This window comes from Cinclus cinclus, chromosome 5 (genome assembly GCF_963662255.1).
Source record: "Cinclus cinclus chromosome 5, bCinCin1.1, whole genome shotgun sequence".
Taxonomy (NCBI): domain Eukaryota; kingdom Metazoa; phylum Chordata; class Aves; order Passeriformes; family Cinclidae; genus Cinclus; species Cinclus cinclus.
Genome location: NC_085050.1, coordinates 23,800,920 through 23,814,827, shown reverse-complemented (window position 1 = coordinate 23,814,827; position 13,908 = coordinate 23,800,920). Strand labels below are relative to the sequence as shown.

The 13,908-nt window shown below is 36.0% G+C and overlaps 1 protein-coding gene across 9 annotated transcripts in view; it reads left to right on the top strand.

The window, feature by feature from the left end:
• The window catches only part of ATP8A1 (ATPase phospholipid transporting 8A1), a 107,098-nt gene that overhangs the window by 75,889 nt on the left and 17,301 nt on the right, over positions 1–13,908 (top strand). For 8 of the 9 annotated variants that reach the window (XM_062492733.1, XM_062492729.1, XM_062492731.1 and 5 more), the window contains 3 exons: positions 2,349–2,410; positions 5,949–6,005; positions 6,455–6,562. In XM_062492733.1, coding sequence (XP_062348717.1) covers positions 2,349–2,410; positions 5,949–6,005; positions 6,455–6,562 — 227 coding nt within the window. The remainder of the gene's footprint in view (positions 1–2,348; positions 2,411–5,948; positions 6,006–6,454; positions 6,563–13,908) is intronic. The other variant, XM_062492732.1, reaches the window with a different exon arrangement.

Below are 13,908 nucleotides of genomic sequence, written 5' to 3'. Positions count from 1 at the left end.
TGTAAAGAGGAAAGGGAAATAATGGTATTAGTTTCCTCAGGACTACCAGAGACAGGAACTTCAGAGAACAGGTCCCTGCTTCCACCTTCTCTCATCAAAGAAGAGGTGTAGTTAGACCCTGAAATATGAAAGGTGCAGCTCAGCTTCGTGCATTAGAGTGCTGAGAGAGCACTCTGGCTGGTGGAAATAGACTTAGCTGCCTGCCTGTTCCTCTGTCTTACTCTCATTATGCTCTTCACTGCTCGGGATATATTGTAAAGCAGTGCAGTGCATATATTAGCAGATATTTATTAGAATGCTGAAAACCAGACCTTGAAGATGATTAAAATCATCATTGGAGGCCTTCTCTTGGTCAAATTCTCCTATTTAGTCTTAGTCGTGCTTGTCCACCTGTTTCTTATCTGGAAGTAGAAAATTCCAAATTGCATGTATTACAGTAGAGTCTATCAAGAAATATGTGATCAGAGAATAAGTATGGATTTGTGAGAATTGTGTGTCAGAATTGGCTCCATGGAACCTTACAGTACACAGAACTTACGCTCCATGTACTGTCACATGATAAAAAAAGTGAAATACATAAATCTTTACAGAAGCTTCTTTGGATGCAACTTTGTCAACATAAATGGCAAAAGCCAAACTTACATGTACTAGTAAATTCACCAGGTGCTCCCTCTTTTGTACAATCTTTAAAATAAGCTATGGTCTCAGGTTGTTTTTTTTTCAGGCTTCAGCTCCTGTAGTCCTTCTTGTTATGCTACTCTGTCCAAGGGAGAAAGATAAATAGGGAAAGTGTTAGGAATGCAACCAGTATTTCTAGAGCTAAGGATGCACCCATTGTGAGCTCCTCATCATGGAATGGAACACAGCCAGGTTAAGGAGGACTTGTATTCTAATTTTTTTGTGTGAAGTTGTCCTCTGCTGTCTCTTCCAGAATATCAGTAAACAGATCATTTTTTTCTGTGTTAAACTGTCTTCACAAGTCCTAAAAAGCTTTTAGAGAGGGGCACTCCATCCATAACCAAAATGGGTTTAATTTCAAGCATATATAAGGTGATGTGAAGGTTGGAAAAGCGTTCAGCACAGATAACGAAAACATACTTAATTATCAGTGTTCAGGATACCATATGCCAGCTGAGGTAGTGAAAAATAAGTGATTCCAACTACAGGCCATTTTTATCAGTATTTATCACTATTTTTGTCACCTTCCTCTGTACAGCCTAATCAGTGGAGTTATAAATCCATCCCTCAATGCCCCCCACAGAAAATTAGCTTTGTTACTCTCTTTCCCCCAGTACAGCTGTTTTAAAAATCCTTCTTTATTATTCTTTTCTTTATTGTCTTTTACCCTTACTTGCTACATACACAGCATTTGATTACTCTGTATAATTCAGTAAAAAGTAATATCCCAGTGATTAGAACCTTTACAGCAGAGTGTTATACTTTATTTGGTTTAGTTAAAGTATATGAAAAACCTTGAATGCTAAAAACATTTCAAAACTGACCATGTGAAAATGTAGCCACCTTGGTACTTTTTACAGAGAATGAGGAATTTCCTCATAATAATTCAGTTGTCGGTTATCCCATGTCTAAAAAGAAATTAGACAAAACTGGGATCAGAACAGTCTATATTGTAAAAACAGTTACAAACTTCTGATAAATAATGGGAAATTCACTGCTTTAAAATCCTAAACTTAGGAAACACATGTGTTTTTTATGAAAATACAATTTTTTATGAAAATGTGTCTCTTGAGAGCTCTGACTCTGCATAACTGATAAGTGTGTGTGTGTGTGTTTCTGTATGTGCCAAATGGATATGAATCCACATATTTGAGTTGGGTAAATTTTGAAAATTTTATGAATGACAAACATCTCAAGAATTTAAACTGAGTATAATTTGTATTTTTACTAAAGTTGAATTCAGAAATATGGATAAGAGCAAAGAAGTTTCCATACCAAAAATAACAATTCGTGGAAATCTGACTCTAAGCTTCCTGCTTACTTACTTGTTTTTATATATACTATAACCATTATATTTCACATCTTTCTGAAGATAAGATTGATATTAAAAGAAACTCTAATTGCACTACTACCGAATACAAAGTTGATCTTATTGGTATGTAGTGTCACAAAAAGTTTCTGTTTCCTGCGTAATCCCTAAAGTCACTGGAAGTTTTAGACCACTAAACGTGATACAAGTCATAGTTCTCTAGTGTTCAGTGCAGTTCAAGATTAAATCTGTTAGTACCCTGTAGAAAGTGTTAGCATCTGTTTCTTATCTAAATTAAGATCGTATAGAGTGCTGTTATGGATGTTTAAATATTTTTGTTTTTATCTGTTTCCTTTTCCAGGTACTGTATTTGGCAATGGCAAAACTTCTGATTACCTGCTCCTGGGTAACACTGTATACACTGTAAGTATATATTGGCCCTAACTATTTCAAAGATATGGTGCTACTATTACTATTAATTCTCTTCATAGAAGACTTCATTTAGTTCAGGGCCTTAAGAAGTGCCTTAAGAGTAAGAAATAGCTCTTGAATGACTCTTGGAGAAGTCTTGAAGTACACTTTGAGTTCTAATTCCCATTTTTAAAACAAAGCAGTATATTAAAGATGCAGAAAATACATTTGCGCTTAACTATAAACTGTGGGTTTTTTTAATTATAGGAATTATAATTCCCTAATTAGCATGCATATTAATTTAGTTTTAAGTTCTTACATTGGAGAAATCTCAGGTTATCGATTGTAGAAGTGCTTTGTGGATTTCTGAAGATACAATCCTGTTCTCTCTCTCTTAATTTATCATAAGGCCTTACAAGAGGCATTGAGCCATACTGAACAAAGGTTGTAGGATGCCTTTTCAGAGGTAACCAAACCACCAGAAGTATATCCCTGATCCATACCTAGCAGTAAAAATCTGTTGCTCTCATAGATACAAGTCATTGTTGGGTTTCTTTTCATTTTATCTCCTAGAATAAATTAGTAAAGCTAAATGTGTGCTTTTCACTTACTAGATACGAATGTTACAAAATCACAGGTTTTCCAAGATCTCTCTTAGAAGCAAAATGAGGGAGCTGGGGGTTGTTTAGCCTGGAGAAAAGGAGATTCAGGAGTGACCTTATCACTCTCTACAACTCCCTGAAAGGTGTTTGTAGTCAGGTGGGGTTGGTCTCTTTCACCAGGCAGCAGCAGAGAGAACCAGAGGACACAGTCTTAAGCTGCACCAGGGGAGATACATGTTGGATGTTAGGAAAAATTTTTCACAGAAAGAGTGATAAAGTACTGGAATGGTCTGCCCAGGGGGGTGGTGGAGTCACCATCCCTGGATGTGTTTAAAAAAAGACTGCATGTGACATTTGGTGCCATGGTCTAGTTGAGATGTTAGGGCATGGGTTGGACTTGATGATCTTGAAGGTCTCTTCCAACCTAGTCATTCTGTGAATTCTCTGAAAATTAAAGTCATGCTTACTGTCCTGTTCTTCAATGTTAAACGTTTATAATTAATTTTTCAAGTTCCTCACTGTTGGCAGGTACAAAAAGGAAATTAATTTTTCCATTAAAGTAAGGGAGCTGTAATATGAATTCACATCAAAATCACTTCTTCGGGGAATAAGGAAACATCGTAACGGAAATAAAAGGAAAATATTCTAGATATATGCTAAAAGAGAGGTCACAATGCTGCTCATGTGTCACATTCTGCAACTGGTTTTCAGCTAGGAGAGCTGAATCTTGACCATCTTGAGAGGTTAATTTCTTGCTACTAATCTACAGAGTGGTCAAGAATTTCCAAATAAACCTGTTTTCCTTCACTTCAGGTTAAAAAGTCTGGGGAAATATAGAAGTTGCAATTGATGTTTTCCTGCTGTTGGATGGGAATTCAAGGAAACCTGGAACATATGGGAATTTTGAGAGATTTTCAAAGTGAGGATAAAGTTTTGAGTTTTTTTAAATCTGTCCATGTGAAGTATCTGAGCAGTAACAGTTGTCAGTCATACCAGAATTCTGAGGCTAAGGTAATTCTCATTCCTCATACTGTTTTCAGTGTGGTTTTCAGAAGTCTATAGTCGTCAATTCTGCAAAAGTCAATAAGAAAGGAATTCAGAAGTTGACATAGTTTAGTTTCTTTGGATCCACAAATAAAGTCAGAAATATGCAATGATTCGTAATATGTCCTGGAATTGTTTCCTTAATTATAAATTTCAAATATGAATAGAGTGTTGTGAAAATACCTGTATGATTATTTTAGAGAGGGTTTTTTTTTTTTTAATAAAGCTCAGTCTTTGTACAGAATACCAGTTTGAATTCCTGCTTCCTGTGTAGGATTTAGTCCACTATTATAAGTTTAGTTGAAGCAGAGGAGGGAGCAATAAACCCCATATTCTTGAGGGAGGGCCTGTGCATAGTTGATGATTTTGATAGGGGTATCAGATATGATCCCATCACAGGTCAGTAAAGGCTCTATACTCCCACTGTTTATCTCCTTTTACAGAGATTTGCAGTGTATGTTTTGTGTATACATTTTGTCTATGCAGTGGGAATGTTTGATCTCATCCTGAAGGATGCTTACTTTTCCTATGACTGACCTAAGTAGCAAACAAGTGTATCAAATTGTCCCCAATTTTCTTCTAATTAGACTTCACGCGTTTTCAATAATGAGATTGTGGTTGTGCGACCGTTTTACATTTTTTTGGGGGGGGGCAGGGGGGTTGGTGGTTTTTTGGTTGGGTTTTTTTTGGGGTGTTTTTTTTTTTGTGTGTGTGTGTTTTTTGAGGTGGTGTTTGGTTTGGTTTGGTTTTTTTCTCTCCTTAATAGCACAGTTGAAATATGAGATTTCAGAATTTCAGAATTGAAAGTATAAGCTTATAGGTGAAAGCTTTCTGGAAGTATTTATATCCTTCTGTGCACCAGACATAGTGAAAGATCTGTCATACATCTTAGTTGCTTCAGCTTCGGATTGAAGCACATTTTTTCTGAGTTTCTGAGGCTGCTTGAAGTTCAATACAAACAAACTCACTGACAATCAGTGCTGCCAACTTGTCCAACAAACTAGAATTTAAACTATAGCTGTAAGAGTTGGAGCTTGGTCTTTGTGACTCCTTTTTTCAGCCTCATATTCTTCAGATTACATGTAAAGCAAAACTTGTGACACACATTCACGAATGAGTTACAAAATGTAATAACTTATTTCTTTGGTAAACAAAAAACTTGCTTGAGTGAATTTCAAAGGAAGGAGATAAACAATTTTCCTGAATCAACTAGTCCTTGCTGTGGGATTATAAACTTTCTCCTACTGCTCATCTGTAAATTACAATGGAACATGTCCTACAGACTTGATGTTTTCAAAGACTGCTCCATAAAAAGTGTTAAAATAAGAAAGGAGTAAAGATCGGGGAAATAATGAAAATGACACAACAGGATTACTTACCATGTTATTTGTATGCAGAATGTAAGTCTTATATAACCAACATTTAACTCTTGAACTTTTCAGGGTTTGGTGCAGATGACTCATTTGCTAATGAAGTAAACAAAACTTTTGGTTGTTTTTTTACATTTAGACTAATGTAAGCTTGAACAATTGCAAGCTTTCAGTCCAGCATCTATGTCTTCTAAATCTGTCTTGGTGTAGAAAGTTGTAGTCATCTTGTCTGTAACTAAAGGGTTTTCAGTCTCTATGGAAGAGGGCTACTGCACCTTGCACAAACCTTTCTGTGTAACCAAAATATTGTCAATAAAGATGCCAAAAGATGTTAAATCAGGTGAGTGGCCATTATTAATGGAAGCTAGTAATTCTTAATGTTCTATTATTAGCTCATTACTGGGTTGTATACTTAAACCTTCTAGTGGCTGTTTACTTTTTCTTGTCTCCTCCTGAAAGTTTAACCAAACCAATAATTTCTGTCTGTTAAGATTCCCATATTAAGAATCCTCTCTCTGTCTTTCTCTCCTTAAGTTTGTGGTTCTGACTGTGTGTTTGAAGGCTGGATTAGAGACCTCATACTGGACTTTGGTAAGCAAATGCCTACCATATTCTCAAATGTTCTGTGAAATATGATGGATGAATAATTGTATTGTTTTCTTATCTGTTATATTGCACCTTTTAACAGTTTGTCGGTGGCAAACTGTGGTTACTGTGTGGAAAGACAGAATATCCACATACAAAAAATAGTGCTCAATACTGAAAATTAGGACAAATGTAATACTTAAACGAGAAAAATCAAATTATTATGGACTTTCTGTAACTGAATTTAAATTGGCTTAACATGCAGTAATATTGCTGCTGATAGTATAATTTTCCTTTAAGAAATAGCTACTGAAGTAGTGGAGTTAAATTAATGCAAGGCATGGAAATTTAATCCCATATATCAAAATAGCATTGTAAATTCTAGGTAGCAAGGATGTTTTTTTATGTTGTAATACATCTGTGATAGTTGTTCTCTTTTTTGTTTGTTTTAACAGTTCAGCCATATAGCAATCTGGGGAAGCATTGCACTTTGGGTAGTGTTTTTTGGAATCTACTCTTCTTTGTGGCCAGTCATTCCTATGGCACCTGATATGTCAGGAGAGGTAAAATTTTTTTGTAACCAACAGCAAAATGTGTGAAAAAGATCTTGTTTCAGTCTGTAGTACAGACCTAATCTTTATTGGATCCTTCTGCTACCTAGAGATGCATATATCATTCTGTCTTTTATACCTTCAATATGGTAGCCGTGTTTATTTAAAATATAATCAATTTTTACTCATGTGAAAATGGAGCACAGCTAACAGGCTGTGAGTATGTGGTCTAATGAGAAAGAATAGACAGGTGAACTCCTTTGCAATTCTTAGGTAAGATTTAATTTTCTAAAGAAAAATGTTACCAAATACAGTACCCAGAATTACAGTGCTCATTTTTCTGGAGCATTTTTTTATAACGAAGTAACCAGCAGTAGCCTGGTTTAGGCTGTTTTTAATCTTGAATTTTACAAATTTGCCAAGTACTTGAATCTGTAAAATGCCTTCAAAAAACTTAGAGGTGCCATTAACACTGCATGAACTGCTTGTCATGCACACTTCCTTTTCTATTAATGAGCTGCTTGGAATGCATTATTGTAATGTATCTTTAACCTTTTGACAGTAATTAGTGGTTTCTCATTCATTTGTAATCACATTTGTATAAACCTGCTCTGAATATTCCAGATTGGATTGAATCCATAAAAGATGCTCATTTGCTGCTTTATCTATTTAATTGGAACTGCAGTCCCAAATTCTCAATACCATTCAGTTTCAGAAATACCTGAAGTATTCATTTCCCAGACACTAATGTCTGCTTCTGGGCATGACCCAGTACCTCATGAGCTATGAAGTTTGGTGGGCATTCTCAGTGGGAATCAGAAACTGAGAATACCTGCTTGTGTCAGAAAGATAACTCTTCCAGTGGCTCTCAAAGCATATCAACTAAATCAAGCCTTACATGAGTAAAAGAGTGAGTCCCTTTAACTCCACCACCACTGTGATATAATTCAGCAATTTAAAAATGTATGCAGGATGTGGGAGATGTAGGTGCATATCTCTCTCTTACTTGAAAGTAATTAAGACAAGTAATTGAATAAATCCAGTCTCCTATTTAAACAGTTACAGGGGGGAAAAGAATATTTCTATAAAACAGGCATTTCTGTAACTACTACATTTTAAGGGAAAGCAAAAGGTGTTACCTTAAATACTTGGACACCTAAGGAAAAGAATTTGAAATTACACAATTTCTAGCTGGTTTTCCTCTCTATCATAATGTCTTACCTATGTATAGATGTAGATTTTGTACATTACCACATAGCCTCTACTACTCAAAGCTAATTCTGTACATTACTGTAAATTAAAGTAATTGAAGCTGTAGTACTTCAGCATTTTTCTTACACTGTATTTTATAGAGGAAACAGAAGTTTTTGGAAATTCGGTGTTTTTGGAGATTTTGTAAAAACTTCATGGTCTTTAAGACAGCAGCTCTTAAATGGTGATAAGCATAGTGGAAACAAAATGGTGTGTTATACCTGGTATGATGTAAGGGTGGCTACTTCACTATGGAAATACCAATGTTTTAGTTAGTACATTTTCAGACTAAAGTTACTGTGAAAACACCTGGTTTTGGGGGAATGTAATTCCTGTGATTTTCTAGAAATGGTTCATCATTAAAGAGATCTAGCTGTCAACAACAGTAATACACTTGGGGTTTGAATTCAACATTGTGTCAAAATAGTCTGATTTACGAAGCTGAAGTCATTTATTTGTTATGGAAAAAAGAATTATCTGTACTTGAAATGTCTAGTCTTATTTTGTTAGTGTTTTTGCTTATGCATGAATGAGTATATAGTAGTTTTGATGTGTGTATGTAGTTGGTTTGAAGGAGGGTATTGCTGACTGAGTGACTGAGGTTGGTGGTTTTTTTTTTTCTTTCTAAGAATATATTTCAGTATCTGTGATTTCAGAATAAAGTCTTCTAAAAGTATCATAGGCTATTAAAGCTTCAGAACTCTAGTCTAGCTTTCTGTACTGCATTCTGTGTGGCTGAAAAGTCCTGTTGATGTATTCTGCAGCTCAGACTGGAAGCAGGATTTTTGTATGCATTCCTGGAAGCCCCTCTGCTGACTGAGTGGTCTCTGGCAGGGCAGAATTCACTGAGTTTCTCTGTAGCAAGTCAGGCCTTCCATAAGTATTGAAACTAAAAGATTCACAGATTTATCTGTGGAAAAGATTGTGATGTGACAGAAATTAATCCATATAAGCAACTCTGCTTGCATGTGCAAATACTGCTTGCCTGATTCCTTCAAATGTGTGAGTCAAACTTGAAAAACTCATCCAACTCTACTTGGCAGAAGTTAGTGTGTGTCAAAAGCTGATGTCTGCTTCTTAGCTTTTTGTCTATTTTAGCTGGTATGATCTGAGAAATTAGGCTGAAGGGGACTTTGATGCATTTTTTTCCCAAATGTGTTCATTTAAAATGCCCCCTTTTTAATAAATTTCAGATTTATAAGGACATATAGTTGTAGGTTACATAACTATAGTCCTTAGAAAGTTTAAAGATATTCTTTCATCTTCTTAGAGCTGTTAACAATTGTGTCTTAGTAGGTTTATAATCTTTCCAGTCTGTATTCTTGACACTATATTCATCCAACTGTTAAGTCCCAGCTAGATGACATCTCCTATAAACATAGGTTTCATATCTTCTTTGAGATAGAAAAGAACTTAACCAAACATACTAATAAAGATTCAATCTTTCTTCATGTTAATGTCATGAAAATAGTAAGATTCTTCCTGCTTATTTCTGGTTCTCTTCTAAGAAAATAAAATTCTGGTGCTCTTGAAGGGGAGAGAAAAAGCATATGGAGGTGAAGAAAAACTCATTGGATGCAGAGGAAGGTTTTCATCTAAATATTTTGAAACTCATTTTTTGTATCCATTCCTACAAAGTACTCAACTCTGATAAATGTATTTCAGTGGAGAACACTGCAAAGTAATGACTCAAGAAAAAATGTAGTTGTAACAGAAGAAAAGTCTGTCCATGCTACTGATACTCTTATGTTTGAGCACTAAAGGTAGTGGCCCAAAGTTAAAGCATAAGAGTTGTTGGTTTGTGTTAATCTTTTACTATCCAGGCATAATCCAATCACCTACTGAACAAAGAAGCAAGTATTTTTGCAAGTTTTTCTGACTTTTCACACTAATTGTTTCCATCATTTTGTGAATTGTTCCAGTTATACAAAAGATAATTAGAGTTGGCTTTTACATATAGTTTGCTGTATGCTGGTGTCACAGAAGGAAAGATTGCCGAATGCCCTGCTCTAAAAGAAAATACAGTGAAATTAAAAATTACGACAGTTACAGCATTTTTTCTCCATTGTCTAAGCCACTAGACCCTTTTCCTTGACTTGTTCCTGATAGTGTAATCAAGTGTATTTTTCAGTCTCTCTCTTTTGTTCTGAGTTTTCCCAGAACAAAAACACACAGGGCCCCTCTTGATCAGGAGGTTCCAGTTGTTCTAGAATGCTGAGACAATTCTGGCATCAAGACCTTTGTTTTCTTGTTTTCCAAGACTGGTAGATCTGCACTAGGCCAACTCATCCACCTATACAGTACTGTTTCTCACAGTGTGGGAACTGCATGGCTCTCCATGGTACAGTGGTCCTAAGTCCTGTAAGTAGTGGTAACTTGTTGCCAAATAGGCAACAGTTGAGAGTTGAAGAGTTGAAGCACAGTTGAAATTTGACTTCTGACTCACATAAGTAAGGTATCCTGGCACAAGTGTTCTCCTGGTGTGAATAACTGGTTGTTCTGTAGCTGATTATCTGTTAGAGATTAATAAGTAGGAGTTTGGGTTATAGTAGCTGAAACATATTTCCATATTAAAATTCTGAAACCAGTTACATCTTGTCAACCTTAAACCAGTTGTGTTGTCTCTATTCCAGTTGTGGGGTTTTTTTCATAAATAAATTCCAAGTGAAGAAAACTTCGTTCATTTTCCCTACTTGATGATGTTCAGATGAAAACTGTCAGTTCACCATTGTCTTTTGGCAGACACGGGCTAGAAGGAAAAATGGATGAAAGCTATTAGACCAGCAATGGGCTTTATGAAGCTGAAGAAAATGGAAAAAATAGGCCATAAAAGTAAAGAAAGATATGTGAGGGAAAAGGGTGATAACCTAAGTAATTAATTATGTAGTATAGTATCTGTAGCAAATTCTGTAGCAAATCTGTATCTGTACTGTAGCAAATCAGCTTAGTTTTTAGTAGAAACTAAGTTTCATTTAGTTTAGTCTTTTAGTTGAAAAAAGACATAAGTATTTTATAATTAATTAAGTGGATCCTGCTATTTATTTTCATATTATTTTGCTTGTACTTTAAAATTACTAATTTAAAAATTACTTCCCTTGAGTTTATTCTAAGAATTAGGGACTATATTCTTCCAGCCTTAGATCCTAAAAGACTAGGAATTCAACTTCTATCTACTTAAAACAAAATATTAAAATACCTTTTCTGCAAGGAGGATTTTGGTAGTAGTAGCAAAACACTCTTTCTGTAGGAAGGAATGGGGATGCACAGCTTGTGAGAAAGAAATACTGAAAACATTTCAAAAGCTTTCATTGATTTTATAACAACTTTACAGTCTCTGTAGCAGAGTTTTCATTGTATTACAATTTGCATTACATCTGCAGAAATGTTCATTCTTGTATTTGTTTTCTGTCAGTACTGTCTAGTATGGAAGCATGTGAACAAGGAACTTTATGGGTGATTTTCTAAATGTTTTACTAGTAAAGACAGAGCTTTTAAACATAAATGCAAGGAAAGAAAGGAAAAAAACCTACATAAAATTCTTTGTAGGCAGTTTTGGTTAGGTTTAACACCGTATGTTTTGACTCATTACATTAAACGTGTTGCATATAATTTCAAAAAAGGTGTCACTACAGACTAGAAGAAAATTTTTATTGTGGACTTGGAAAAAATCAACTGCCTGGGTCTCTTTCTGCTGCATTGATATAAATTGCGTTGATATTTCTAACATTAACAAATAAATAATTGAAATATATTATCAAAACTATTTTAAACAATTTATGATATTTTCTGTTTAAGCCAGATTAAGTTTGCATATGTTTTTAAAAGTAAATGCCAAGTCAGTTCATATTTGAAAAGGTATTTGCTTTGTAGGTGTATTTTCTTTTTTCTTTGTAACTCTTCAATATACAGAAAACTGTTCTGTGATACTGAACAAAATGCATTTTTAATCTGTAATTCAGGAAACTGCCAGACATTTCCTGTTGTCCATGTTTTGTCATATTGTGCATAATGGCTGCATAAATAAATGAAGCTGTGTTTAAATTGTTATATGTTTTTATCTCTGTATAGTCCTTTTGCATTAATTGCATTAACTAATTGAAATTTCTGTAACTTATATCACCTAATAAGAGCAGCCTCCATTCATGTGTCTGTAGGCTGTAAAGCTGCTAGAACCTTCCATTAGTGCGTCCATCCTTGCAGTTATGTACCTTTCCTTTTAAGTCCTCTTTAAAAAAAACCAGACTGATTTTTAAATTATAAGAATAGATGCATTTCTAAACTGGTATGGTTATCTCTTTCTTGAAAAAATCTGTTGTGGTCTTAGTTGCAAACCTGTAATTGAGGAGGGGTGAAAAACAAAGCAATCTGTTGTATATTTCACACTAGCAAAGCTCCTTGTTATTGTTACATGCTCAGAATTGTTAGGCCTCTTTTTTTACACCTATATGATTAATAAGATAGCTTTGAATAATAATACTTTACTCAAGTAAGTATGACATTGATACTAAAGCAAAAGTTCAGTATCCACAAAACTTCTTAATTTATTGTGGTACTGTAGACAATGCACTGTAAAGTTCTGCAGAGCACCATCTGTTTCTGCTCTGTCTGGCCCAGGGGATTTATAAAACTACTGACGGAAATTGGAGTTAAGGTACAAGCCCGTATTTTACAGAATTTTAGATCGTTTGATTGAGGTTTGCAGAAGTCTTGTGAAAAACAGTAATATTTCTTGTGGGAAGATTTAGCTGCACTGTGTAGAAAAGGTGTATTAGAATTTACTGTATTGACAGCATTGGTTTCTTAAATATTGCTTCTCTCTGTATTATGCCAAGTATCCTGCTTACATGGAATCAGGCTTATTAAAGTATTAGATACGCATCCTTTAATGCCTTTACCGCATTGGGGTTTTTTACACAAAAGCACCAAATAACTTTTTTGAAAATGTAGTTGTTCAGATACTTTGGTCTCTGATGAACAGGTCTTCTCTAGTAAGATGTTTGTCTAAAGCTTGATCCAAAAGTGGGAATTGGTTTTAGTGTAATGTAGAGCAAAGCCTACAAAGTATTTAGGATAGAATACTGTCATAGAACAGTTGAATGGGTCTCTGGAGGTCATCTGGTCTTATGCTTCCAACACTACACCAAGTTGCCCTGGACTGTGTCCAGACAACTTTTGAATATTACCAAGGATGGAGACACTAGAGTATTTCTGAGCAACCTGTGTCCCTGTTCAGTCACCCTCACAGTAAGAAAGGTTTTCTTGATGTTCAGATTCAAGTTTTAGTTTTCCTCCTTGCCCCGTGTGCCGTGACAGGGCTTCACTGGAAACAGCCTGGCTCTGTCTTTGCCCCCTCCACTCAGGAGTCTGTCTCCATCAGTGAGATCCCCCTAAGCCTTCTCTTAGGCTCTAGTCCCAGCTAGCTCAGGTTTCTCTCCTGCATGAGAGATGCTTCAGGACATTGGACTAATTTCAGTGTGTCTGTGTTTCCTTGTACTGGGGGGCTCAGAGTTGGAGACTTTCCTAGGTGTGACCTCATCAGTGCTGAGCAGAGGGGACATGCCTTCCCTTCTGCTGGCAGTACTTTGTCTAATGAAGCCAAAAGATACCACTCCCTTTCTTTGTCACAAGGGCCCATTGCTGGCTCGTTTTCACCTTGGTGTCCATTGGGACCAAGTCCTTTTCCGCCAAGCTGCTTTCCAGCTGGGTGGCCCTCAGGATACACTGCTGCCTGGGGTAGTTCCTTCCCATGTGCAGGATTTTGCATTCCTCCTTGTTCAACTGCATGAGTTTCCCGTCAGCCCATTTCTTCAGCTTTTTGAGGTTTCTGTGGATGGCAACACAACCCTCTACTGCATCTGCCACTCCTCCCCCATTTTGTCTCGTTAGCAAACTTCCTGAGGGTGCACTTCACCTCTCATCCAGATCTTTAATGAAGATATTAAATGAAATTGAACCCAGTATTGACCCCTGGGGTGTACTTTCAGTTCCTGGCCTCCAGCCAGCCTGACACTGATCACCAGCTGCCTTTCAGTGCATCTCAGGGCTGTTCATCCACCCCATACATCAACAGCTTCTCTATGAGGATCTTACAGATTTTGCAACCTGCT